This window comes from Centrocercus urophasianus, unplaced genomic scaffold, assembly GCF_019232065.1.
Source record: "Centrocercus urophasianus isolate 14NV4802_14NV808 unplaced genomic scaffold, USGS_Curo_1.0 seq_41, whole genome shotgun sequence".
In the NCBI taxonomy this organism is placed as follows: Eukaryota; Metazoa; Chordata; class Aves; order Galliformes; family Phasianidae; genus Centrocercus; species Centrocercus urophasianus.
In genome coordinates this window covers 4,103,221-4,128,191 of record NW_024884989.1, presented here as the reverse complement: position 1 = coordinate 4,128,191, position 24,971 = coordinate 4,103,221, and the positions used below count along the sequence as shown (strand labels likewise).

General features: G+C 47.3%; 1 protein-coding gene across 3 annotated transcripts; it reads right to left on the bottom strand.

The window, feature by feature from the left end:
- Positions 1-1,196: 1,196 nt before the first annotated feature.
- On the bottom strand, positions 1,197-14,427 carry ST6GALNAC1 (ST6 N-acetylgalactosaminide alpha-2,6-sialyltransferase 1). Of its 3 annotated transcripts, XM_042833420.1 has the most exons (10): positions 14,344-14,427; positions 14,038-14,185; positions 9,112-9,724; positions 6,099-6,267; positions 5,731-5,902; positions 5,427-5,565; positions 4,694-4,797; positions 4,060-4,149; positions 2,710-2,809; positions 1,197-2,322 (listed from the first exon to the last, which is right to left on the bottom strand). In XM_042833420.1, the coding sequence occupies exons 3-10, from the start codon at positions 9,697-9,699 to the stop codon at positions 2,152-2,154; spliced, it is 1,533 nt and encodes a 510-aa protein (XP_042689354.1). In that variant the 5' UTR covers positions 9,700-9,724; positions 14,038-14,185; positions 14,344-14,427; the 3' UTR covers positions 1,197-2,151. The 3 variants fall into 3 exon arrangements, with proteins under 3 accessions (XP_042689354.1, XP_042689353.1, XP_042689352.1); XM_042833419.1 differs by having other exon boundaries at positions 14,038-14,411; XM_042833418.1 differs by lacking the exons at positions 14,038-14,185; positions 14,344-14,427 and adding an exon at positions 13,581-13,991.
- Between the last annotated feature and the right edge of the window lie 10,544 nt (positions 14,428-24,971).

Here is a 24,971-nt window from a genome sequence, read left to right as displayed (position 1 = left end):
GAGAGGTGCCCCCAAACCCACTCTCTGTTTGGGTAACACAAATAAACACCAATTCCATCGGGCAAGTCACCAACACGGGAAGGTTGTGCTGTCTCACATCACAGAAAGAGAAGAGAGGGAAACCAAACAAAGGGTTGGAAGCCCTGCCAGGAATGTGGCTCTGTGAGCAGGGGGAGTTGTCCCTGCATCCCAGCAGGGAACAGCTGGGGGCTGTTAACTCCTGGGTACCCAGTGAGAAGGACACAGCTGTACTTACAGCTCATGGCTCTCTCCAACATCTTCCTCCCAAAAAAGCAGGGCTGATGTGACAACGCTTTCAGAGTGTGATGGCATCAAACTGCTCCTGTGTGCACCCCTGTGCACTCCAAATAGCTTCCATGCCATAATCCATAAGGGCAGGTGGGCATCACGAAGTGTGGGACACGAGGGGCCAACGGCCCACTGGGACACGGCTTTTGCCACACCTGGATGCCCACAGCACAGCCCTGGACAGCAGCTGCCACCTGGTGGCACAGGGACAACGCTGCTGGCTTGGATGTGGACATTTGGAGTGGCCCAGAATCACATCCTTGGTCACCAGGGCAGCGCTGGAGAGACTGAGGCTGCTTCAGCACAGCCCAGCATCACCAATTTTGCCCTGCCAGGCACACCAAACCACAGGGCTGCAGACATTCTGTTGCGTGGCTCTACCCTAAGAGAGGAGCCAAGGGGGATCTGCTGGTGGGGACATCGTCCCGGGGAGTTCCCTCTCCTTGACTCCGGGGACCCTCAGCTGCAGAGGAGATGGGTGCTGGGGGCTGCCAGCCCATCTCAAAGGCTGGGCTCCTCGTTTGCTCAGCAGGGCTCAGCCCTGCCCTGTTTCCCAGAAAAGAGGGAGACAAAAGAGGAAGAGGGGGAAGGGAGTTTCTTTCTTTTGAAAGAAACTTCTTCCAACTTCTTGGGAGGAGAAAAGCCCTATTCAGAAGGGAAGAATACCCAGTGGAGCCGGTCACCAAGCAACCCACAGCAATGCACGGGCAAGGAACAAAGCTGCCTCCCTGCTCACCCAGAGCCCCTAGACTCGGGGCGGCAGCCACGCACAGGCACTGCAGGGCACAGAGCCTGTGGGTGCAGCAGCAAAACCCTCCGTGGGCTCTGGGGGGTGACTGGGATACAAGATACAAACCGCATCTCAAAGGGCTGCAATGGAAATCAGCTTGGGTAAAGCAGTGCCGTTTATTTTGTTTGCAAAAGCCCACTCAGAAGACCAGTAGTCCAAAGGCTTGCTGGCTGCAACAGTGCTTTTCTCAGCACAATGTAGGCAGGCACTCCAGTCAGCAGCAAGGACAGAGAGCATCCATCCCTGGACATTGAGAACTCTCATTTCTCCTGGTAGGAGAGGAGGCACCATGCTCCTGGCATAGCCAAGCACCAGCTTCTGCACCAGACTCACTACATGCAGTCAGCAGCCAGGGGAGCCCCACAGCAAGAGGCACAATGTCCAGCATCCTGCTGCACTCTGGAGAGCTCTCCCCTTCTCTTGTGCTGATGGTGAACTAGACCAAGGTCAGCAGGCTGGGCACCAGACATCACAGTGCTCCCCAGGAGGTGTCACAGCAAAGTCACATTGGGAACTGAGATGCATTTGGAAGTTAAGAGTTCAGTCTTTATGTTTGCAGGGAGCAGAGCAACAAGAGCACCTCCAGGACACAAATCATCCCCTTGAGACAGGATGGTCCGTGTCCCCTTTTCCCACTGCTTATCAAAAACACCCAGCTCCACAAAGAGCACTGCTCACAGAGAGAACCCACCTACAGCAAAACTAGCCCCAAACCATCTTGCAGAGGGAGAACCTGATTAAGATAATGGGCACTGGAACATCTGCTATTCAGATTCATCCTGGATTTCTCTTTCCCAGCACCAGAGCATACAACCATCCACAAGTCAGGTGGGACTTGTTTGGAGGCACTTTTCCCTTCTGTTCTCTTGGTCTGTAGAATATGCACGTTTTAGGAAGTGTTGTTAGAAAATAAAGATACCAAAGGACAGAAATATCTCTGTGCAGCTGAAGCTGGGCCTGGAAGTGCAGTGCTAACCCTGGCTTCTGAGGTCCTCTTCTGTTCCCTGTGAGGTGCTGTTGAGATTTCCCAGGCAACGGCCCTCACCACACAGTCAGGGTCTCTGGTAGAGCTTCATGATGTTCTCATCATGGAGCCTTTTCCACACCTGCTTCTCCAAGTTGAAGTCATGGTTAATGTAGAAGACCAGGCGTTTCCACTCCTTGTCATAGTAGTGATCCGAGTATTTCTGGTGACCTTCTGTGATGTAGCCATAGGCACTCACCTGGGAAAGACAAGAGGGCTCAGCAGGGAGATATCAAGGACAGAGGGAGCTAAATGAAATACAGGACAGCTCCCAGACAGGGTGGGAGCACAGAAAAGGTCGCCTCCCAATGACTCTGCAAGGGCACCCAATATAGACCAGGCTGTGAAAAGAGGCCCCAGAAAGCCAACATCCTCTTGCACTGACTTGTGCAAGAAGCCTGGGAGGCACAACAGCTCTCAGGTCCTAAATCAGGCTGCACAACCTTTGTGTGAACTATTTTAGGGCTGCTTTTTTTTTGTGCTCACTCTGTTCCCCTCTAGCTGACAAGGCAGGGCTGGGGACACCCACACTCAGTTATCCTTTGTTTCCAGACAGGGGTGTGAGCAAGAATGGTACTACCCTTACCCGGTCACAGAGATGCAGGGCAGTCAGCAGCAGGAGGGCTCCTGTTGTGGGTCTGTACAGCCGCCAGTAGGGCTTCTGCAGATTCTTAGATTTCAAGAACCTGCAGTATGAGAGAAGAAAGCACGGAGCGGCTGCTGAGCGCGCTGCCTCAAGCTGTGCATGGCTTGTCCTCCTGGGCTCATTTGGCACTTTCCCTCCTTGCAGCAGCTTGTGGCCACACTGAGCATTTCAAACAAGCCACGACTGCTCATGTGTGGGTAGTGCTGTGTGCTCAGTGAAGCACAAGGCCAGTCCAGAATGCTTCCATCACCTGCACTGAAACCTGCACTGAACCCAGCTCAGCCCAAACTTTACAGGTCAAGAAGCAGCAGGGATAAATGGGGACACGATTAAAGGACTTAGTACATTCAAATCACTCCCTGTTCCTTGCCTTGCAGTGCAGAGGTGGCTTTAGAGTCCCTGGTATACTCCCCCCATCCACATTCGGGAATGAAACACGATGCAGGAAAGGTGCAGAAGGAGGGTCACAAAATCTGCTAGGAGCTGCTGTGTTTTGTGCCAGCAGTTGTTAGGAAGGTAGGAGTCCACACATTAAAAATAGAATTTGAGCTCTCCTGGCCTTGGAAAGAGCCCAAGTCAGAGAAGAGAGAGAAGAATGAGCAGGGGAGTGCAAGCCATCTGGCACTGCATTTGCTATCTATCAGAAAGACATAATGCAGCTCTCAAGGAGACCAAAGGGCAAACACAATCAGAACTGGCACAACAGGAGCTCTTCTTCCTATATCTCCTGGTCATGTGTGGCCCACAATTGGCAGATCTTATAACAGTAATAGTATCCAGGGCACACTTGTGAAAATGAGATGCAAAGAAGTGCAGTCAGCCCAAATAGGATGCTGAAGAAGAGCTCATTACTGTGCTTGAGGGAACAACTAATCCCTTGAGTTAAGACATGATCTAAGGAGAGGAGGGCTGTTATGGAGCCTTCCTCAAGGTGCTGAGCAATGGGTAGCATGAAAGGTTGGTCCTGAACAGGCTAACTAACTATCCTGGCACCTCAGCAATGCTCTGCTCACATCTAACATTGCTACTTGACTCCTTTTGGATGCAGAAAGCCAATCTGTCTGAGAGCTGCTGCTTCTTTTGCTCACAGATGAGAAGTCTGTAGGTCTACCTGCAGCTAACATCCCACTGCAGTACCACAGAGCACCTTAAGTGACTGCACACTGGTGAAGATAACCCCAAATCTGCTGGTACGGCTCAACTGCAGTTACAAGTCATTGGGTTGGAAAGAGAGAGCACAGAGACAGAGAGAGATGCTGCCAGCCAGAAAGCACACAGTTCCCAGCTCACCTGTTTTTCAAGTATCTGAGGAAATCAGGGTGAGTTACCAGGTACTTATCCATCGTGAAATCTTCATCAAATCTCTCCCGGGGCCTTTGCCTAGGGACAGGAATAGGGAGACACTCAGGATAAACTCCCGTGTTTCATTATGGCTGGAAAGCATCAGCCTGATGTACTTGGTGGTGAGAGAAGAATCACATTGTTCAGTTATCCTGCAACATTTCTTAGATGATGACAAAGCCTCCAAAGCCTGCTGCAAGAGTGGCAACAAAGGAGATGGAAATATCTAAAACATGCATGTGTATAGATAAGACTTGGTGAAACCAGCTCTTCACCCATGAGTAGGACCACACACAGACATCAAAGCAGAGAGCAGTTCGTGTTCATCCCACAGAAACTCAAAGCTTTCTCTCAGCTCAGACCACAGACCACTAAAAGCAGCTACTATAGAAATAGCTAGGAAGGAGGCATCACAGCAGTGCTCACAGCTGGGAGGGAAAGAAGACACTTCTTCAGATAAATCAGATAAAGAAGGGAGGATTTAAGCTGGTCTTGCAACTCGGCAGACTGAGCACTGTGGAGATGAAGGTACAGCAGAGAGCTCCACACTGAAGGACGTAGAGGTGGAGCTGGTTTGCTTTACCCATAGTGGTTCAGGAATCCTTTCCTGATATCCTGGTTCAGCAGAAGAGCCTTCAGCCACTCATAGTCTCTAACTGCCTCCAGGAAGTGAATGTACCTGATATGCTAAGAAAGAAAAAGTGAGCGTTAACGAACAACACAAGAGAGACATGTCCTTTAACACCAAAAAGCAAGCAGACATCTAAGCTGACTGAGCTGCTCAAGCACACACCGGTGCTCTGCAGCTTTTAACCATCCCACAGTGACAGAGTGGAGAGAACATCTGATCCATAGCTACTTCAACATGCTAAAGGTTTGTGAGGGTGGTTGAACACTGGATCAGGCTTCATAGAACCACAAGGTTGGAAACAACCTACAAGATCATCCAGTCCAACCGTCTCCTCATCACCACTGCCACCACTAGCACTAGCTTCCCAACAAGGTGGCTGATGACTTGCCTGCCACTGTTCAGGAGGCATTTGGAGAATGCCTGTAATAATATGATTTAGCTTTGGCAGGCCCTGGTGTGGCCAGGCAGTTCCAAGTGAACTATTCTATTATATTCTAAAGGGCTAGGGTAGGACTAGCACAATTGGCCACTGTGAACATTCACTCTCAAGCCACGGATCCCTCACTAAGAGTAATGCTGAAGTGTTAGCTCAGCCCCTTTGCCCACCACGCATGAGAAGATCAGAAATGAAGGTCACAGGTTAACAGAATCCTGTCAAAGCTGTACAAGCATTGACCTGACTAACCTTCCCCTGCGGGATCTTATCGAACCCTTTGCGTCCCAAGTTCTGGAGAGAGGACACAAGGGAGAATGCTGTGAATCCATAGAAGGAGGTTTTTGTTCCCACATCCTTCTCGTAACCTTTGATGACAGCTCCACTCACCCTGTCCAAGGAAATCAAACAGATAGTTAGCAGATAAGAGAAAAACCTTTATGGTTTTTCATCTCCTCCTGCCACCAATCATTTGGGCAGCTGGCAGTCAGCACAGCTTCCTGCTGGCCACAGCAGGCTAGCTGTGTGTCTCCCAGGAACCATCAGGTCGTCTCACCGGAACACGTAGTCATGGGAGTCGATCTCCTTGCCCATTCCAGAGTTATTCAGTATCCCTCCATTCCCCACAACGGCACAGCTGATGCACGTTGACACGTTACTGCTACTGTTGGCCAGGAGCAGCTGCTGGTGGGGATTTGGGGGCAGGCGTGACATGACTTCTTCTACCACTGTGAAGCAAACATGGTGGAGCATTAGCATCAAGAACCTTGAGAATGGACCCAGGGAAACCACCACAATTTCCTCCACAAGATCCACCTAGCTTGATGTGTTTGTCAAGGAGGTCCTGCAAAACACCAGAAACCCAGCATACAGTTCTTGTGGGAAGTTTTCATGGTCCCATTCTGACAACCCTGGGAGACTCACGTGAGTAATTCAGCTCCATGAAGCCATAGGGAGGTGCAAAATGCTCCAGGCGGTCCCACTCGCTGACATTGAAGTACCTCTTGTCTATGAAGAGTGTGATGTTTGGCAGGAAAAGATCTCGCAGCCAGTCAGACTTGGCAGCCTTGGCTCTCACTGATTCAGAGCAGGTCTTGAAAAACAAGAAGAAACAATAAGGGCTGATCAGCAAGAAGCTGATAAACCTGTCTGAGTGCCTATGCACAAGTGTCATGTAAAGAATCAGAGAAATCCAATGGATCTTCCACTCCTCTCAGTGTCCCCATTACCACAGAAATGAGACACAATAACAGATGAACAATTAGATGATGCAAAATCACTTACAGGTAAGGCAGGATTACCCCAAGTCTCGGAGACTTTCCTCTTCAGAAAAATAGGCCTGTAGCTCTCACAGGTTTTAATGGCCTCAGGCCTCACTACCTGTTGCCAACTGAAACTTGTAACAGGTGTAACCTGGTCATGGTCCTATGTTTTTTTTAAATGAACCAGATAAGGCCAGCAGTCCCTTTTGACAACACAGCTCACAGGCCTTTGATCTCAGATACAACATGCACACGCATACTGACACACAGGTGGGGTCAGATCACCATTGTTGTTCCCTTAAAAGAAAAGAAAAAGCACACAGCTTATTCCATTTCCTAAAGGAACAGCAGAGCAACTTACAGCTGATAAGAGAATCCAAGTCAGCTGGTAACAAGAATGGTCTCATTGCAGCTGGCAAGCATTAGGCTGTGTGTGCAGATGGAGAGCAGAGAGCTCCAACTGTGGTGGATTTTCCACTGAGTCAATTTAGCCTTTATTCTCTTAGACATCTTCCCCAAACAGTTGTTACTACAGTATCTACCAGAGTACAAAAAAGAAGACCAAGTGGACCTATGTGCCCACCTCAAAGACCCAGAAGTGGCCAGGCTTTACCAAAGCCTTGCAGCATGCTCACAGCTGAGCTGGGCTCCCTGCTGACGTTCTGCTTGTCATGACAGCACTGCAATGACAAAAATACTGTGCAGGGTTTGATGTTGGTGTCATTTCATTTTTAGCATGTTACATGTCCAGAGACAGGGATGTGCAAGCTGTACTTTGTACTGTTTGAGGCCTGGTACTTCTCACAGCTCGTCTGGATCAATACAAGAGGAATTAGGGGAAAGTCTGACTGTGCAGGAAATGAAGGAAGTTGGAAGCACTTGTAGTTACTCCTTCTATTTGCAGAATTAGAGATGACATTTGGAAGCAAGATTCAGTGCATGATGTCTAAATCCATATCCTCACCAACAACCCTTCTGCACGTACTTCCTCCATGTTCCACTATTGTGGAAGGGTTTTCCCCGCTGTCTCAGCTGTTCTGCAAGCCCAGATGCTCTGCAGCCCCAGTTAGAATGAAGAACACTTGGCTTCCTGCTGAAAGCTGTTGTCCCTCATCTCTCTGCCAGCTCCTGCTCTGCACTCTGAGATAGCTGCATGTCTTTTCCAGGGAGCTACAGAAGACAGAAGCATCTGGGAGTCACCAAGCAGGATCCAGCTGACCTAACCCCACTCCGTGTAGTGCAGTAGCACAGGGCAGGAAGGGTGAGGGACTGTCACATATGGCACACGCACACTCAGCCTCATATTTTGCCCACTCCCTTTTGTATTTCGGGTGCCTCTAGTCCAGGAACAAGGATGCACATCCTGCTCCACACACATGATCGTGAGCCAGGCCCTTCTGCTGTGTCACAGTAAGGCTGGGCCAGTAAATGAGCTCAAAGGTTTAACAGCCAAATGTTCTATTTAATAGAATCACGAATCTTCTCCTCTCATGTGGCTCAACGCCACCCTGAAGAGCACAACCTGTCAGCAAAAGAATGGCTTGCACTGCCAAAAGGGGCAAAGACCACAAAGAAGAATGAACTCAGAAAGAAAACATCAAAACAGTAAAGTTCAGCCCCGGATATTTCATCCCTGCAGCTAATCTACCTCTGCTCTCTGTGTCTCCCAAGGCACAGTGGGGTTGGCATTAACATTTTCAAGAGAGCAGGGGGAGGCCTGAGCAGAATGACGCAGTGCCTGCAGCCCTGGCAGACCTCTCCAGCAGCACCAACATTCACCTTAATGCCACCAACAGCCTCTGCTCTGCTGTCTCTGGAGCAGTAAGATAAGCATTCACCAACCATCACCTAACTTTTCTGTCACTTCACTCCGACTTTAACTCAAACACGTGAGAAAGCCTCCACTTCAGTGCATCGGGATCCTCCTCACTCCCACTGCCAGTGTCACTCCTTACAGCACAGCACAAGCACAAGTTTCCCACTGCTGCCAAAGCTTTGGACTCGCATTACTACACATCTGCTTGGGAAAACAGATCACACAGATGTACTCCTGTTCCTTCCCCACAACCCTGATTACTTTAGCCTGGCTGCATAACACAAAGATCGAGGCAAATCTGGGAACTGTAAAAGCTGAGTCCTCATACAATGGAGATGTTCAGTTTCCCAGGAAATGAGACACCCGTATTAGGACCATGATTTAGGGCTAGGCTCTGAATGTCTGTCACAGACATTACAAGACTAAGTGTAATGGCACTTACTTTAGGGCACTGAGCTACACAGAAGCTGCGTTATGTACCTAAGTCTCCTATGCAACAGAGCAAAGCACTCAAGACTGGAATCACCTTGTAGGACATCTAGCAGCAGAGATATTCTCCCCAGCTCCTGATGCTCCTGAGTTATAGAAAGATTGTTCTGGCTGACTTTTAATGAAAGGAACCCATGAAAATGGGTGCAGTTCCAGCAACTTCCCATCCTGGAGCATGGTGGAGGACAGGCCAGGCCAACTGAGCCATACTCACACAGCTCTCCTGCTCTGGGCCTCAGCAGCACCTGCCTACATGAGTGGGTTGATCTACCAGCTTGGACATCAGCCTCTGCTCTGAAGGGCAAAGATGCCCAGGAGACAGCAGACAAAGAGGTCAGCAGGGACATACACACAAGGCCATTACACCTACCGATACTGGAGATGAGCTATCCAGTATGTACTCATCATCAAAATCCCACTGAGGCTCAGTCTTGAAATCAGCAGCCCTCAGTTTCTTCTTTTCTGTCACTGTGGCAGCCTGAGTCACAGGTCTTATGGTTTTCACTGACGCAGGAGGCTCTTCTGCCTTTGGTTTGTCTTTGGATGTGCTGTTTGCATGATCCACCTTCATCCCAAAGGATGGTTTCACAGTCGCCTTCTCTTTGTCTCCCTTCATCCTGGGAACTGTTCTCTTCCCATCAGCTTCCTCTACCCCTTGAACTGGTCTTGCTGTTGTTTTCTCCTTTGTTCTCTCCACTACAGAGGCTGTTGATGCTGTTGTATTCTTGATTCCCACCACCTCAGGGAATGGTTTCACAGTCACCTTCTCCTTGCCTTCTTCCACCCTGGCAACTGGTCTCACTGTTTCCTTCTGCTCTTTCTTCCCTTCCCAACTTGGTGTACTCACAGCAGTATTCAGTTCGAGCCACGTAGCGTTTCTCTCCAAACCAACCTTCAAAATGCTCCCATTAGCAGAATAGTCTGAGCTTTGCTGATCTTGGGCGTCCACTTGTAGCATATGTGAGATGCTTTGGTTGAGCTGCCTGAATGCAATCAAAGGAAAAGCAGACACATCACAAACACTTTCCACTTAACACTGAGCAGCTTCCAGCACACTTCTTGTGCTCTTGACTGCACTTCAGATCACTTCTGCACACAACCATTACATTCAGATGACTTGCATTGGTATCTGCAACTGAGTTTCTGCAGGGAAGTAAAACACCCTTGTTAGAAGGATGCTGTCTGAATTCAATTTCATTTCGGTATTTGCCAACAAAGTTTTATTCAAATTTCCTCTTTGGGACTTAACTCACGAAATATGCTCTACGTTGGCACTAACTACAAACCAGCACAGAATAGCTTTGCCCTGCCCAGGGCACGACAGTCCCCAGGAGTGTACATAGAGCACTGCAGGACCCTGTTTCAGAGACACTGACTTCAGGACATGGGACACAACACAAAGACAGACACCTGGCATTCCTTATGCCTTATTTATCAGCAGACAGGTGTTAAAAATATGGAGATCTTACAGAGCTCAGAAAAGGAAGTCTAATAAGGAGTAAAATTCACTCCATAAGCATGCATCACTTCTTTTGCACCATCTCTGACACTGGAAATGACAGTCATAAAAAGGCCAACTGCTACCATATGCTCTATAATTTGGTTCCCAAAACAACCAGCTCACCACCAAAACTGGCTTGCCTCAGAGAGACCAATCAGATATAATGCAAACTGGTAATATCCCAGGATCAAATCCTAAGGGATTTCAGAAAGGCAATTCTATCTTCAGATTTACTTAAGATATCTTCCAAAGAGAGCACGCCACAGGTCAGACACAGCTCCAGTGCAGATCCTGCCTGAGGAAGCTAAATGTCCTGCAGAGAGAACTCAGATATAATAATGCAGAAAAAGACTGTACAACCCCCAGTTTCACCACTTGAGTTTGGGTCAGAGCCAAGGACTGAATCCAGAGCTGTAATCTGGGGCCACAAGGCACTGTTTCCTCTCGTTTTCCCCTCAGCTACTGCAATGGCAGCACACAGCACTCACCAGCTACAAACACCTTACAACAGGCACTTCAAAGCTATTAAATACATTCTAAAGCTTATATGTCTACAATCTTTCTTCTATACACAGAATCCTAGAGTGGTTTGTGTTGGAAGGGACCTCAAAAATCATCCAGCTCCACACGGGCAGGGCTGCCAACCACTAGATCAGGCCCCCAGAGCATGCCAACCTCTAGATCAAGCTGCCCTGGGCCCAACCAACCTGGTCTTGAGCACCTCCAGGGATGGAGGTGCCTCTCTGGGCAGCCTGTTCTAACACCTCACAACCCTCTCTGTGAAAAATCTACCTCTGACATCTAATTGAAACCTTCCCTGTACGCACAGTTGTAAGGTGGAACAGGAAAAAGAAAGCTGGAAAATTCTGCAGCTAAGCTTTTACATGTAACAAAAGTTTCCATAACAAACTGACACAGTTGTCAGATCTCACACTTTGCCCCTTGGGTGGTACAATTGTTCAAATAACTTGTTTATTTCATGATTCTGAGAAGTGCTCCCAAGGTAATAAATGGGAAAAATGCACCTCTGCAGGTGAGAGGTTGGAGCACTTTGATTACTGCTGAGGCTGCAGAGCAATACACTGAAGTGATTAGGAAATCATTAGCCTAGGATGGCTTTTAAAAATCAGTTGATATAAAATGGATACTTGGACATTTACAACATCATTCCCAGTAAAAAGAGGAGCCTATCAGTGGAAGTGGAAGTGGATTTGATGGGTGGACGACCCGATGGATAAGCAATTGGTTGAAAGGCCGCAGACAGAGGGTGGTGGTCAATGGCTCTGTGTCCAGGTGGAGGCCGGTAACAAGTGGTGTCCCCCAAGGGTCTGTCTTGGGACCAGTGCTCTTTAACATCTTTATTAATGACATCAATGAGGGAATTGAGTGCACCCTCAGCAAGTTTGCTGACGACACCAAGCTGAGTGGTGCGGTTGATAGGGTGGAAGGAAGGGATGCCATGCAGAGGGAGCTCGACAGGCTGGAAAGCTGGGCTCGGGTGAACCTAATGAGGTTCAACACGGCAAAGTGCAAGGTTTTGCATTTGGGCCGGAAGAACCCCAGGCACCCGTACAGGCTGGGAGGAGTGGGCCTTGAGAGCAGCTCGGCAGAGAAGGACCTGGGGGTCCTGATGGACGAGAGACTGAACATGAGCCAGCAGTGCGCTCTGGCAGCTCGAAAGGCAAATGGGATCCTGGGCTCCATCAGGAGAGGGGTGGTCAGCAGGGACAGGGAGGTGATCGTCCCTCTCTACTCGGCTCTTGTGAGGCCCCATCTGGAGTACTGTGTCCAGGTGTGGAGCCCTCAGTACAAGAAAGACATTGAGATTTTGGAAAGGGTCCAGAGGAGGGCGACTAAGATGATCAGGGGGCTGGAGCACCTCCCCTATGAGGACAGGCTGAGGGAGTTGGGCTTGTTCAGCCTGGAGAAGAGAAGGCTGCGGGGTGACCTCATTGCAGCCTATCAATACCTGAAGGGAACCTACACCCATGAGGGGAGTAAACTCTTCAAAAGGGCTGACAACAGCAGGACTAGGGGAAATGGATCGAAGTTGAAGGAGGGAAGATTTAGGTTGGATGTTAGGGGGAAGTTCTATACAAGGAGAGTGGTTAGGCCCTGGAACGGGCTGCCCAGGGAGGTTGTGGATGCCCCGTCCTTGGATGTGTTCAAGGCCAGGTTGGACGGGGTCCTGGGCAACCTGATCTGAATGTGTGTGTTTGGTGGCCCTGCTGGGCAGGGGGGTTGGAACTACATGATCCTTGAGGTCCCTTCCAACCCGGGTGATTCTGTGATTCTGTGATCAGCTCTTCCTCTATTTCCACTCATTTAACCAGCTTCAATCAGGGATGCAGTGGTTGCTTTCTATCATAGCCCTGCACATTTAAATGTGTCACTGCATACTCCAGTAACAGGAAATATTTCACTTATATTCTAGATAAAAAGACATTTAGTAACATTGAGACTAAAATGCAAAATGGAGGGCTCTATGCATCCAAAACCTCCTTGCAGTCAGAGGCACGTGGCCAGGCACTTGTCCCTGCACAGACCTTGATCCCTGATCAACTCTTTAAAACCAGACAACTGGTTCAACCCAGTTCATCAAACAGCAGCCTCGGAAGTAGAGCTGGCAAACAACTGTGGAAGCACAATAATACTTACTGTCACCTCCTTCTCCAATTTACTGAGCCCTGAAGCAAATAAAAACAATGCTGCTTTCTGTATTTCATGTTACATACAAAGGCACAGAAGTGGAAACAGAGACAACTACATACTGCACATGCCTGGGTGTGCTCTACATACAGTTTCAGCAGTGTTAAGTGTCTCCAGTATCTTTGCAGGACAAAATGGTCTAAAGAAGCCAGGAATGGAAAAAAAAAAGATAACTTATATCTTTATCATGTCAGCGTGGCATCAGTGTGCCAGTACACTGCATGTCTGTATTACTTTAGGAATCAAGTGTTGAAGTCACTATAAATGTAAAGGTATCACAACAAATTCAATGTCTAGCAATGCAGTCGAGGCTAGAATTGGGTGAGGTCCTTATGGGAGCTACAAAGTAAAAGCAAATATGTAGTGCCAAACTATGGGAACAGAGTAAAAGCTGCTTTCTTAATACAACTGTGCAGGGAAGTACTGGGAGCAGGCAATACAGCAGAAGAAAGTTTGGCTGCAATCTTCCAACACTGTGCTCTGATTGTATACAACACAGCTTTCTAAAGGAAAGTGGACATCAAACTCAGATCCAACGTGCAACTTTCAAGATTAAAAGAGAGAGGGAGAGAAAGCGAGCAGAAGCACCGTATCCACAAGCACGTACTGCAAGGAAGCAGGGCTCTTACCTGAAAACACTTTTATCCACGCCAAACAAGGAGCTAAAACAAGTAATGATGAGGGAAAGGACTGTTAAAATAAGGAGCCAACGGAATATTCTGGGATCTTTAGGAAGTCTTCTGATTAAAAACCGCATAGTGAGAGGCCCGGGAGAGATGGAAGCTCTGCTGCTGCTGCCCAGAGGTGTGCCCCATGCAGCTATTTCCAGGTGTACTGAACCAGTGGGCTGGTCTTCTCTCTGGATTTGCCTGCAAGAATGTTCACACCCTCTCTCCTAAGGCTCCCTGTATCTTCACACACAGGTCCAATTTGTCAGACAAGACAGCAGTTTTACACCGATTCTATTATTTAAAACTTACTGCTACCCAAACTGGGGAAAGAAACACTTTCTACTACAGACAGGAGAGGTTTCCTCTATTTCCCTCTATGAAGTTAGTCTGGTGTAAGAAGAAGGAAATCCTTTACCTCTAATCTGGTGGAGGCATCACTGGGAGCATTGGTGTGAAGCACAAGAGCAGCCACACTTGCAGTCAGAGAAACGTGGAATGAGTTGTAACAGACGTTGAAGATCATCCAGTTCCAACTCCTGTAGCACAGGCAGGGTTGTCACACACTAGAGGAAGAAAATAGGTTTCAAACCACCACCAACCCGAGGGACCGGGAAAGATTCGAAGCATAAGCACAAACAAATCTTTGGTTTCTTCTTCTTGCCATGACTGTAGCTCCAATCCAAAAGCAATCCCTGCCCACAAAAGCTGATAAGACACACACATCCATTTTATTTCGGGAGTGCTTTGCTGCAGATCAGAGCTGGACTCCTTGCAAATCCACCACAATGCAGAGGAGTCAGTGCTTACAGTCAGATTATCTGACAGTTGCAGCCAGCCAGTCCCCTCCCTCTCCAACCAGCCAACCCAACTTTCAGACTACCAGAGTTCAGCCTCACTTTTTCACTTCTTAAAAGCATGTCAACTTCACCCCAATCTCACTCTGCTATGGCCAACAAACTTGTTACACAGGCTCACCTGGCTCAGAAACATGTCCTTTGGCTCTGAGCTGTCACACAGACAGATGGCACACAGATAGTTTGCACTCTCCAGCTGTTCTTTTTGAGCTCCCTGTCAAGTTTCCTCCACTGCCATGGCCAGGACCAGTCCCTTTTTGGGGCTGAACTCTTGCCCCATCCCTTCATAATGATCACTGAGTAGACAGAAAATGCCAATGATGCTACTTCAACAGTGATACAGGGCATGGATGAACTTGGGTCCATGAACAGCTGCAGAACGTAGAAGACATACATCGCTTTGGTGAAACCACAATACCACTTCTTTCTTTGTGTTCCTTATGTTTGAATCATGTCATCACGTACAGAGAGACAACTGCTTTCCACACTACTGCACCTCAGTAGGACAAGTAGAACCAGGCTTTCCTCATCACTAGTGTCAGTTCAAACAAAGCTCCACTGATGCCATGTGCACACAAAACATTCCGAGGGTGAATGAATCCCTGCCACAGCTTTGAGGGCACACACCATGCTTGAGTGGAGCTATCAGCATATCCAGATCTAGGAGATGGTGTTTCCCATTGATCCATAGCACCTGACAATGTCTTGCCCTGTCCCAGTTTCCCCAGTTCATATCATGCAAATGTGCACTTTGCCAGAGACTGACTTGGCAGCCCAGAACACCTCTCCCCTAGCAAAGGGAAAAGCAAACAGAGATGATCCCCCGCACCTGAAATGCAGTTTTACATACTGCAGCAAACAGCTATTTTAACTCACAGGGAGCAGTTAAATATTAACCCTGATAACTCAAGTGGGAATGGCTCTTAGTCTGGAAGCTGGTTTTGTGCAGTTCTTATCAAAAACAAAACTGGGAATAAGTTTTTGTTGCCAACATCACAAATGTTAGAAGCTAACATTCACACTGTTCCTAAACACACAGAGTGCTGATGTTTGCTCTAAGTTACAGGAAAGCCAACAAAAGGTTTCATGCCTACCTTGTCCCAGCTGATGCATCCTAGCATCTGCAGGGAGTCCCTGTAGCTACATCAGCAGTAACTGCACTTCTTCCTAATAAATTCCACTCTCTGGATTAAAGTGAAAAACACCAGTTATCAGAGGACAGAGGAGAGAAACAATGAAACAACAACAGATTTGAAAAAGTCCTTGAAGCAACACGGGGAGGTTGTTAGCCCAGGCTATGCTCCTCCATCTACAGCAGAACACTTCAATCTTCCCCAAGTGAACCTAGGATCAGAGGAGATCCATTGAATTGAGAGGCATTTAGAAAGGGTTTGGTCATGCAGCACTCAGGAGCCCTAAGCAATTTTGGAGAGCCAGGATACAGGTCTGGGAGTGCAACATGCAAGCAGCAATTCTGCTCACATCTCCAAAACATTGTCTTACGGGGGCAGCTGTTGGTCCTGAAGCACTGATATGCAGCACATATAGCAATGGCTTCATTTCAGCCTTCGTCTTCCCAGCCCTCTGCACCTTTGGGCATTCTGCTTGGGAGAAGCTGCTTGTGTGTGACTACAAGGCATGCATTGTTCACAGAATCCCAAAGGGAAATTCTGGAGGCAGTCAGCATTTTCCTTCGACTTCCTCCACGTAACATTGCTGCAAACCCAAGAGCCACGAGGGATAGCAAGATTCCCACAACCAGAAAAAGGCAGCTTTCTTTGCTCTTGAGGAGCTGTGCTAACAATTGTGGAGAATGTCTGTAGCACTCTGCTCAGCAAAGGCTGTGCTTTGGGGAATAGTCAAATCTCTGGCAGGTACAGGAGCTGAAAGCAGGGTCGCTATGCAAAACATACAGCTTTTCACCTTCCTTTGTGCAAGGGAAGAAAAAACAAACAAACAAAAATCCCAAATCCTAATGGGTTTCATTTCCTTGGAATAATATTTCATCTTCTTTTCACCCTCGTTGCTGAAATCAGCCTGCCAGAGCTCAGGCAGCCTGGGGAGCTCAAACACAAGGTCAGGTTAGGAAGCGTGGCTGCACACTCAGCCATGGTGAGGGATGATCCAGTGAAAACACAGACCAAGAACAAAGCTGCTCCCTTACAAAGCTCTGTAAGAAGCCTGATTGCTGGGACTTACTGGGCTCCCAGCCCATAGAAAACTGTTTTTCATTCACCTCCACTGCCAGGGAGATAATTGGCAAGACTGCAACCTGACACAGGCGCTGGCAACTTCTCAAGGGCCACAGGGCAGACGCCAGCTTCCTTTCCCAGATTAGAGGTTCTGTGTGCTCCTCTGGCAGCCCTACCGGCAGTCCCAAGAGATGCTGCTTCTCTCATTGTGCAGAGATTCCAAGCTCCTGGCCCAGCACAACCAGCTGCCAGCAGCAATGCCTACACCAGAAATTATTCTGTTCTTCAGCACTGAAAATAAGACTTTTTTGAGTGAAACCCAACTGAGGCCAAGTGAAGATGGCTCTTTCCTAGTACTTTTCTAACATTTTGTTTAACTCCAGATCCACTTAACTACATCTTTAGTTACATCTTGGGCAGACAAAAGGCAGATTCGTCTGTTTATTTTTTTTAAATAAACTTTATCACGATCTGATCCGTGTGCTGAGGCTGTTAGCACAAGTCTGAGCCACACCAATAATTTATCTGTGTGCAAAGCTTCCTGAGGTATCAAACCTTCTTTATTCGCCTGTGCTCTGTGTGCTTTCCACTTCCTCGTGTCTGTGCAAAGGAAGAGGGCATGCCAAAATGTGCTGCAAGAGCAGAAGAACTGCACAAAGAATGTGTCAACCATTGTGGTTTTCAGTGCTGTTTTGCCTGTGTGGTATCCAGCCTTACCCAGCTGACCTGGTAAGGAAACGGCCTGAAATCTACTTTATGACAGCAGATGTCATGGGTCCGACCTGGAATATTTCCCCTACTTCCAGCCAGCAATGTGAACACAGGCAGCTCTCCCACACGAGGTGAAGTCCTTGCTTGGAGCAATCACTTGCTTGGAGGTAGGCCATAAGTGCTCTGAATTTGCCTACATTACAGCCACTAATCACTGGGACTCTTTCTGGTTCTTTCTGTTATCACAGCTCCTGCTCAGGTTCTTTGAGGTCCTTGTGGCCACAGCTAGAGGTGCTAACCTCTTAAATGGAACAGATTAAATTTTCCATCACTGCTTTTCTGCTTCTTCAGCTGTTTGCCATGGACCCTGCCTTGCTTAAGCTGCATAACTGAAATGGCACTGGTCCCTGCATTCCTTTTTCCTTTCTCAGAAACACCAAGCTGAGAAGACTGATGGGCCTCCTCATCTGAGAGAATTTAAAGAAAAACAGCCGACAAATAAACAAAAAGAAGTATGCTCCCAGCAACAATGGCTACACTCTCAGTTGTAGTTACACAGGCTGGAAGCAATCAATGCTCCTTTACCCAAATGCCTCCCTAAACAGCCTTTTGTCTGTCCCATCCCAGCAGGAAGCCTAGCCTATCAACACGGAGCTGACAGGCAGAGAGACGAAACTGACATCACTTCAAGGGCTGATTTGTGGCTTTTGTGGATTGTGGGTTTGGGTTTTTTTTATTTCTCCTTTAAAACCTATTGATAGAAAGTTAGAGAATATTCTCTTCCTTCTGAGGAACCTCTGAGAGAGCTGTTTACTCAGCAGCAGGGCAGTACTGCAGACAGGTGAGCAGCTGATGTACTGAACTCGTGGTCAGCTGGCTCCTCACCTGAAAATCAGCCCTTCAGTAGAAGGATTGCACATCAGCTGCTAGGACTGGGAGCATTCCTGGATTCTCTGCCACTCTGGAGACAGAAACATAAGGACCACAAACCCTTCTCTGTACCCCTAGCAGGAAATGCAGGCACACCTCTCAGCATTTCACATATACCTGCAAAAATAAGGACCTGCACCAAATCACAGTTGTGCTGGTCTACCACGTTTCAAGCCAAATGTGCAAGACTTCTTTGTAAAGATCTTCCCCCTATTCTTCCCTCTAATTCAGCATCAGAAGCCACCCCTCTTTAGAACTGGAAGAGCAACTGTGCCATTTGGCATCCTTTGGTGTGAAAAGTGCTTACAGAGTACAGTACCCTGTAAGCCTGCTTGAGTGATGTACATCATGGTGTCCCTGCCTTACAGCTGGAAAACTGCAGCCTCACAGTGCCTTCCTCTCTGTCCCTGGTAGATGCATCAGAAAAGTGATTTTTAGCTGCAAGAATAACAAAGCCATGGGGCCTTGTGAAAGGCGAGATGGATTTACTGCTGGAAACCATGTGCTTCTCTTCTCTTTTATCTACTGTCTTCCATTCAACAGTTCTCCTGTGTTATCTAGAAACCTAGAAGGCCTTGTGCTACCTTTCTTCATCTCACTCCTATTAACTTTTGCCTCCAGGAACAGAAGGTGACTCTTTGCCACCCCATTTGCACACCACCTATAAATATGCTGGGAAAACCACAGGCAAAAACTTAGATGAGAAAGAGAGCAGCACAATGTGCTACTGTAGTGGAAATGTGAGATTCTTTCATTTGGGAATGGCATACCAGTCTCTCCCAGTCTCTTGGGAGCTACTTATCATCTTTTCAACTGGGGTTTGTCTTGCAAGCATTAGATCTCTAGGAAGGTTTGCACAATGTCAGACAGAGCCAAAAGGGATCAGCTGGTCTGTTTCTAATAAAAGTGTTTTATTGCACATCCCCACCCATGAGCTGCGTTTCATAAAGACAGGTACTGCTCCAGTGCAAAGCGTGGCATGGAGCTGCTCACTGACTGGTTGTCTTTGGTTGGGGAACAACTGCATTGTGCATCACTTGCTTTGTATATTTATTCTGTCATTAATATTATTAATTTCCCTTCCTTTTCTGTCCAATTAAACTGACTTTGTCTCAACCCATGAGTTTTACTTTTTTCCAGTTTGCTCTCCTTTCCCACTGGGGTACGGGGGAGTGAGTGAACAGCTGATACCAGCCACCAGTCAGAAAACTAATTCTCCCCAGGTAAAACCAGGATGACATTCCACTGACCAGTCTTTATGATACCCATCTTGTTCCAGCCAACATTCGGTCAATATCTGAAGTCATATTTGGACCTTTATCTTACAACTGTAAGTAAACGTCAGTCCAGTTTACTTCAAATAAATTCATATTGGTTGAGACGATGCATAAAACAACCAAGTGGAGACTCTTATCAAAGCAGACAGAATTAATTAATTACCTCAGTGGTGTTTTCCAACCCAAATGATTCCATGACTCAGTGAAAATAAGGACTTGAGAAAATAACTCTTCTGATAATTTAACTGTGAGTGCTGTTCTGTGAAACTTTATGGCAGTCTGAGCATTCAGTAGTACAGAACAAGCAGTTAGGTTTATAGCATTTACGTAATTTGTCTGAAAGCACTTGCAAATTAAATTACTGTCTTTCCTTCAGCTAGTTCTGAAACATGATCTTTGCTGGAACAATGCTATCAGCCATGCTCCAGCACCACACACTTCTTCAGACAAGTCTGAAATAAACAGAAAGGAGACAGAGTGGTCAAAGGCAGTTCACCACATGAGAATGTAACCAGGATGACACCACAAGTCCTGCTTTTGCCCAGAGCTACATGGCATCTTTTTGGTTTTAGCTTCATCTAGACACTGGTGGCTCCACCACAACATCCTCAGAGTGCTGATGGCTGAAGCCACAATGCTCCAGCAGCTCTCCAGTCTCAAACGGGCTTTTTGCTTTGCCGCCACCAAAATATTTCACTGATGTCCATCAAGTCAACCTATTTAAATCACTCAAACATTTAAATCACTCAAGTGCCCCATGAATACATTAAAATAACTATACTGATTCCAGGATGGAAGTTCAGGTCCTCTCTAAAAGTTAGCCATCTGGCTTCAGAATTAGAAAAATACACATTGTCCTCTACTTTAATAGCCCTATAAAGATAAATAGGCAGATCTTTGTTTGTGAACTTACACCTGGTTTGCTATCTAACCTATTCAGAAGATAAAAGTGCTCCCTGTCACGTCATGTGGCTAGACTTTGGTTTGTTATCCCCCCCAAAAATTTATTGCCTAGTTCAACTGCAATAAATTTTTCCTGTGAAGTCATATCCTTTGGTTGTTCACTGTTGCCCATTGAATGCTGTACTCATAGTTAGGAAAGTCAACACAAAATAGTGTCTTAAGGATGCCTGACCTTTGCCAAGGATCCAGGGACAGGTACAGCCAGTCACACGCAGCTGCTCTGCCTGCATGACTGCACCCAAAGGGGCCAACATCCAGACAGGCTTGGCAGTCACCAACGTTACCTGAAGGCCAACCCACGTTGCACTCATGCCTGTGAACATTCAGGCACCAATTGTACAAAGTTGCCTCGAGTCAGAGCAGAATCCAGTTAATGGAACTTTGTTTCAACACCACAATTCGCAAGTGGAATTGATCAAGGTACCATTCTTAGCCCATTCCTTCCCAAGTGCACTGACACATGCCATCAGCATTCCAGCCACACCTTTCCCTACAATGAACCATGAACTAATGCAGAGCAATCTGCCTTGGGGCCCACCTGTTTAGAGAAGGTCTTGTACAACGGCTCGGCTATAAACCACATGCTGAGAAATACCGAGGACAAAGCCACCCATTACCATCCCAGATCCTGAACCTAAGTGCCTGCATGTGCATGTCTTCACAGACTGGGAAGGGTCCCTTGTTCTCAGCTGGGGATGGTCTGAGGGTCGTTATGGCTACAAAGGGCAGGCTAAAGCCCACCTGTTATGATACAATTAGCAAGAGGGGTTCTGCCTCATCTCTCGTTATTGAAAGGTGAACAGAGACATCAACAACATGGGCTTCTCAGTATAAAAATTATTAAACTATCAATGCAAGATAATTCCTGGGTACAGGCTATCCATCAGCAAACAAGGATGACAAATCTATTAAGAAACTGTTTGCCACAGAAGTCCAGGAGAGGAGCTGACAAAAAGAATGTTGGCAGCCAGAGAAGAGCTGCCCTACAAGAACCCACCTGGAGGGGCAGCGTGGCTGACACTGCCATCTGTAGGATCTTCGCATCGTGCAGCTGCGTCACATCCCAGGCAGAATATTGCTGTGTTGGCTGCTTCCCAGAAGGCTTTCTCGAAGTAACGAATCTATAGTGCAGGATTTTCTTTTATGTCTTTGTATCACACAGAAATTTCTCTCTGTTGAAGTTATATTCCCACTACATCGACATCAGACTTCCTGCCCTCATTTTGCTCTCCCATGCGGACGCTGTCTGTAAGATCAGACATAGGGGAGAATGCTTGCAACCAAAGTCTCCAGAGGACCTCAGGGGCAGCGTGAGGGATCCTGCAGTTGTATGAATTAGGTGAAAAACCACACAGTAATTTCTCCACCTCCACTGTGCTGACAAATTACAGAAGACAACAGGGTTGTACAGGACAGTGTGCAATTTCCTCAGGACGTTTTAGGGAACTGTCTCATTATCCCACTCACAGCACTGTTAATTTAACAATGCAATGGTAGGGTTGTTGAAACTGGCATAGTCTACGCACGAGGGGGAAGAAGGACTAAGGCAGCCTGAATATAGCAGAAATATACAATCTCCTCCTAGAAACAAGCCTTCAGAATGCCACTTCCCCTGCTTCAGGGTGACTGGGATTCATATTCCTTACTATTTTGCTTCTTCATTAATGCCATGTGGCTCTATCCTACCACAAGGACAGTGGATATGACGCAGAAATCCTTTGCCGCAGGTCAAGGAAACCCAGCCCACACAGGAGGAATAACTGGCAACACTTAACCTACAATTTTCATGCAGTGCTCCTTGAAACAGAAATCTTCTTCCTTCAGAAACAAGTAGTCCTCTTGACAACAAACTTTTATTCCAGTGACTCTTAGCTAACTTGGTGCACTTGACAGAGCCAACAAATACTCATCCTGCAGATGAAACAAAGCTGAACTCTTGGGAACTGAAGGACTAAGGAAAGATTTACATTAAAAGTAATAGCAGTAATAATAATCTGGTCCCAGTGAGGATGAATTACTCAGAGTTGAAACAGGCTGGGTGGAAACCAGTGAAAATATGACTTTTCCCATATTTAGCAATTAAGTTCAGCCAGTCCCAGGAATGCCAGATAAAAAGCAGATCGCAACATACAGGATTTTCAGAAATTTGCTAAGGAGGAAAAAACTGTGCACTTCTTGGTAATTCTTGCTGAAGAAAAACAGTACCTGAGGTTGGAGTTGGAGCTATTCAGGACCTCTGCTATTTGCACAAAACAACAGCACCATCCAGCGGATAAACAGTACTTGCATTATCCTCCCACCACCACCTGCCACCTACCTATAGAAATTGTGCTATATAAACTTTATCACAATTATAAGTGAACTAAAGCTGCATTTATATTAATCTTGGGTAAGAAAAGCTCAGACATTTCAGGAGAGTGGTAAAAGAACTCCCAAAGAATCAAACTTTCCACCTCCAGGCAGCTCTGTCAGCGCTACCTCTCACCAAGTGTTCTCTGCACCAAGACTGCAATCTCTTCTCCGCTGCTGAGGTGGAAAAAATGACTCCAGAGAAGATGAACAGTCACCATACCTCACCCCGGGTGATGCATCACAGCTTCACAGCCAGATGTGCTGCAGTGAGTCCACACATGACTGCACAGAGAAGGCATGCAACTCCTCCGCTACGTTTGGCCCTGTTAGTGCTGCCAGTTTTGGTGCTGTGTTGAGGCTGCTTAGGATTCCCCAGTTCAACGGCTGTTTCATCTGTTTCCACAATGCAAACTCTTCAGTTTGGCTTTATATGAAAACAGTCACACTCCCCAAAGCAACTCCCGGAAAACAAGCAATTAATCCGTTTCTATGCAACAAAAGAAGATAAAGCAATGTAACGCTTCCTCTGTTTATTGTTACAGACACAAGTTAGCAGCTAAGGAATGTAAGCAGCACACAGCATTCTCAACAGCTGATCACACCGTGACTCACCCACTACACATCCCTACCTCGGTGCCTGCATTCCTGACCTACTTTGGGAATTAAGGCAGCGTTACAGACACGAGATTTTCAGCTTCAGAAAAAGGAGCATCTCACAGCTACTCCAAAGCTCCTGGCTGGGATCCACTACGTGGGTTTAATATGCAAAAGGTAACAGTAATTCACACACTCGTGTTTTGTTCTGTTTCCTAGCAGAAAGCCATGCTCACACAAGGCTCTAGCACTTCATTTTCCTTACCCTCAGCAATCTTTACCAGCTGGTGCTGCTCCCACAACGCACAAACTCACAGACTCCTCACAGCCACTGCGAGCTTCAGACGGGGTTATTTCACTCTCCACGTGAGATTATATTGTCTAAAATAGGCTGTTACAGATAACATGCTTTTTGAGCTCTGTTCCCACCATCCTTATAGGATTAAATGCAGCTATTACGGATTCACAGACCGTGGATTTAATTCTTTTGTCAGACACATGGAACCTGGACACAGCACTTAAGAGAATGAAGGGATTTGGAGAGGGAAATTTCTTTTTTTTTTTTTTTTTTTTTTTTTTTTTTGTCTTTTTTAGTGCTACGACAGCCTCAAAACTCGTCTGGAAACTCATTCGAACACGCAAAGCGGCGCCGCCATCTTACCATGCACCGCCCTAATAGCGCGGCCCGGCGCATGCGCGCCCGCCGCTCCGGAAAGACACTGCGCTCCCAGCACGCATGCGCAGTAGGGCTGCGTCACACAGCGCGCATGCGTATTACATGACAACGGCGGCGCGGACGCCTTTCCCGCGCTGCCTCTCCCGTGCTGTGGCGAGCTACGGGTACCGCGCGGGGAGCTGGCGGTCGCCATGGCAACGAGGCCTGCTGCTGACCCGCCCCGCCTGCCACCTCTCCAGGCGGACGTGGCCTAGGGCCCTCGATAGACGTAGCCTTATTCCTCTCTGAAATACGGGCCTTGTCGATGACAGCTTTTACCGCTGTCCTGTCACGATCGTGGAGGCACCGCTCTTAGGAGACGGGATGGGTTGGTGGCAGCCACTCTTCCCTGTGTGGGGCGGGCACTGTGGCCACCATTTCATGATGAGGTGCTTGGGGAGATGTTTTTCAGACGTATTTCTGTGCAGAGAAGGCTCACGTGTAAAAGAAGAAATATAAAAACACTCTGGAAATAAACTGTAGAGTCTACTAAGCAAAGTCTAAAAAGTCTTCCAAATCTGATTTCTCTTTTGCTTGCTTTCAAGAATAACCTTGGAAAAAAATCCCATTGCCCAGATGGAACAAAAGAGAATTCCCATATAGGAATTTCCTACCTTTCTTCCGTTTTACAGTTTGACAAAGGAAATTGTGGTTCCCACACACAGCAAGATGTTGGTCTGCTTGGTTTTTCACTTTGTGAGACAACTTTGACCACGTGCTGAACAGGAGAACACCCAGATATTTAGGTTAAGTCATGACTT

What these genes read in the sequence shown, in the direction of transcription:
- ST6GALNAC1 (XM_042833418.1), bottom strand. Translation starts at nt 13,708, where the DNA reads ATGCGGTTTTTAATCAGAAGACTTCCTAAAGATCCCAGAATATTCCGT. An exon ending in GTGGATAAAAGTGTTTTCAG is followed by an intron (nt 9,725 to 13,580) that starts GTAAGAGCCCTG and finishes GATTGCATTCAG; the next exon opens with GCAGCTCAACCAAAGCATCT. An exon ending in ATAAGATCCCGCAGGGGAAG is followed by an intron (nt 4,798 to 5,426) that starts GTTAGTCAGGTC and finishes TTTCTTTCTTAG; the next exon opens with CATATCAGGTACATTCACTT.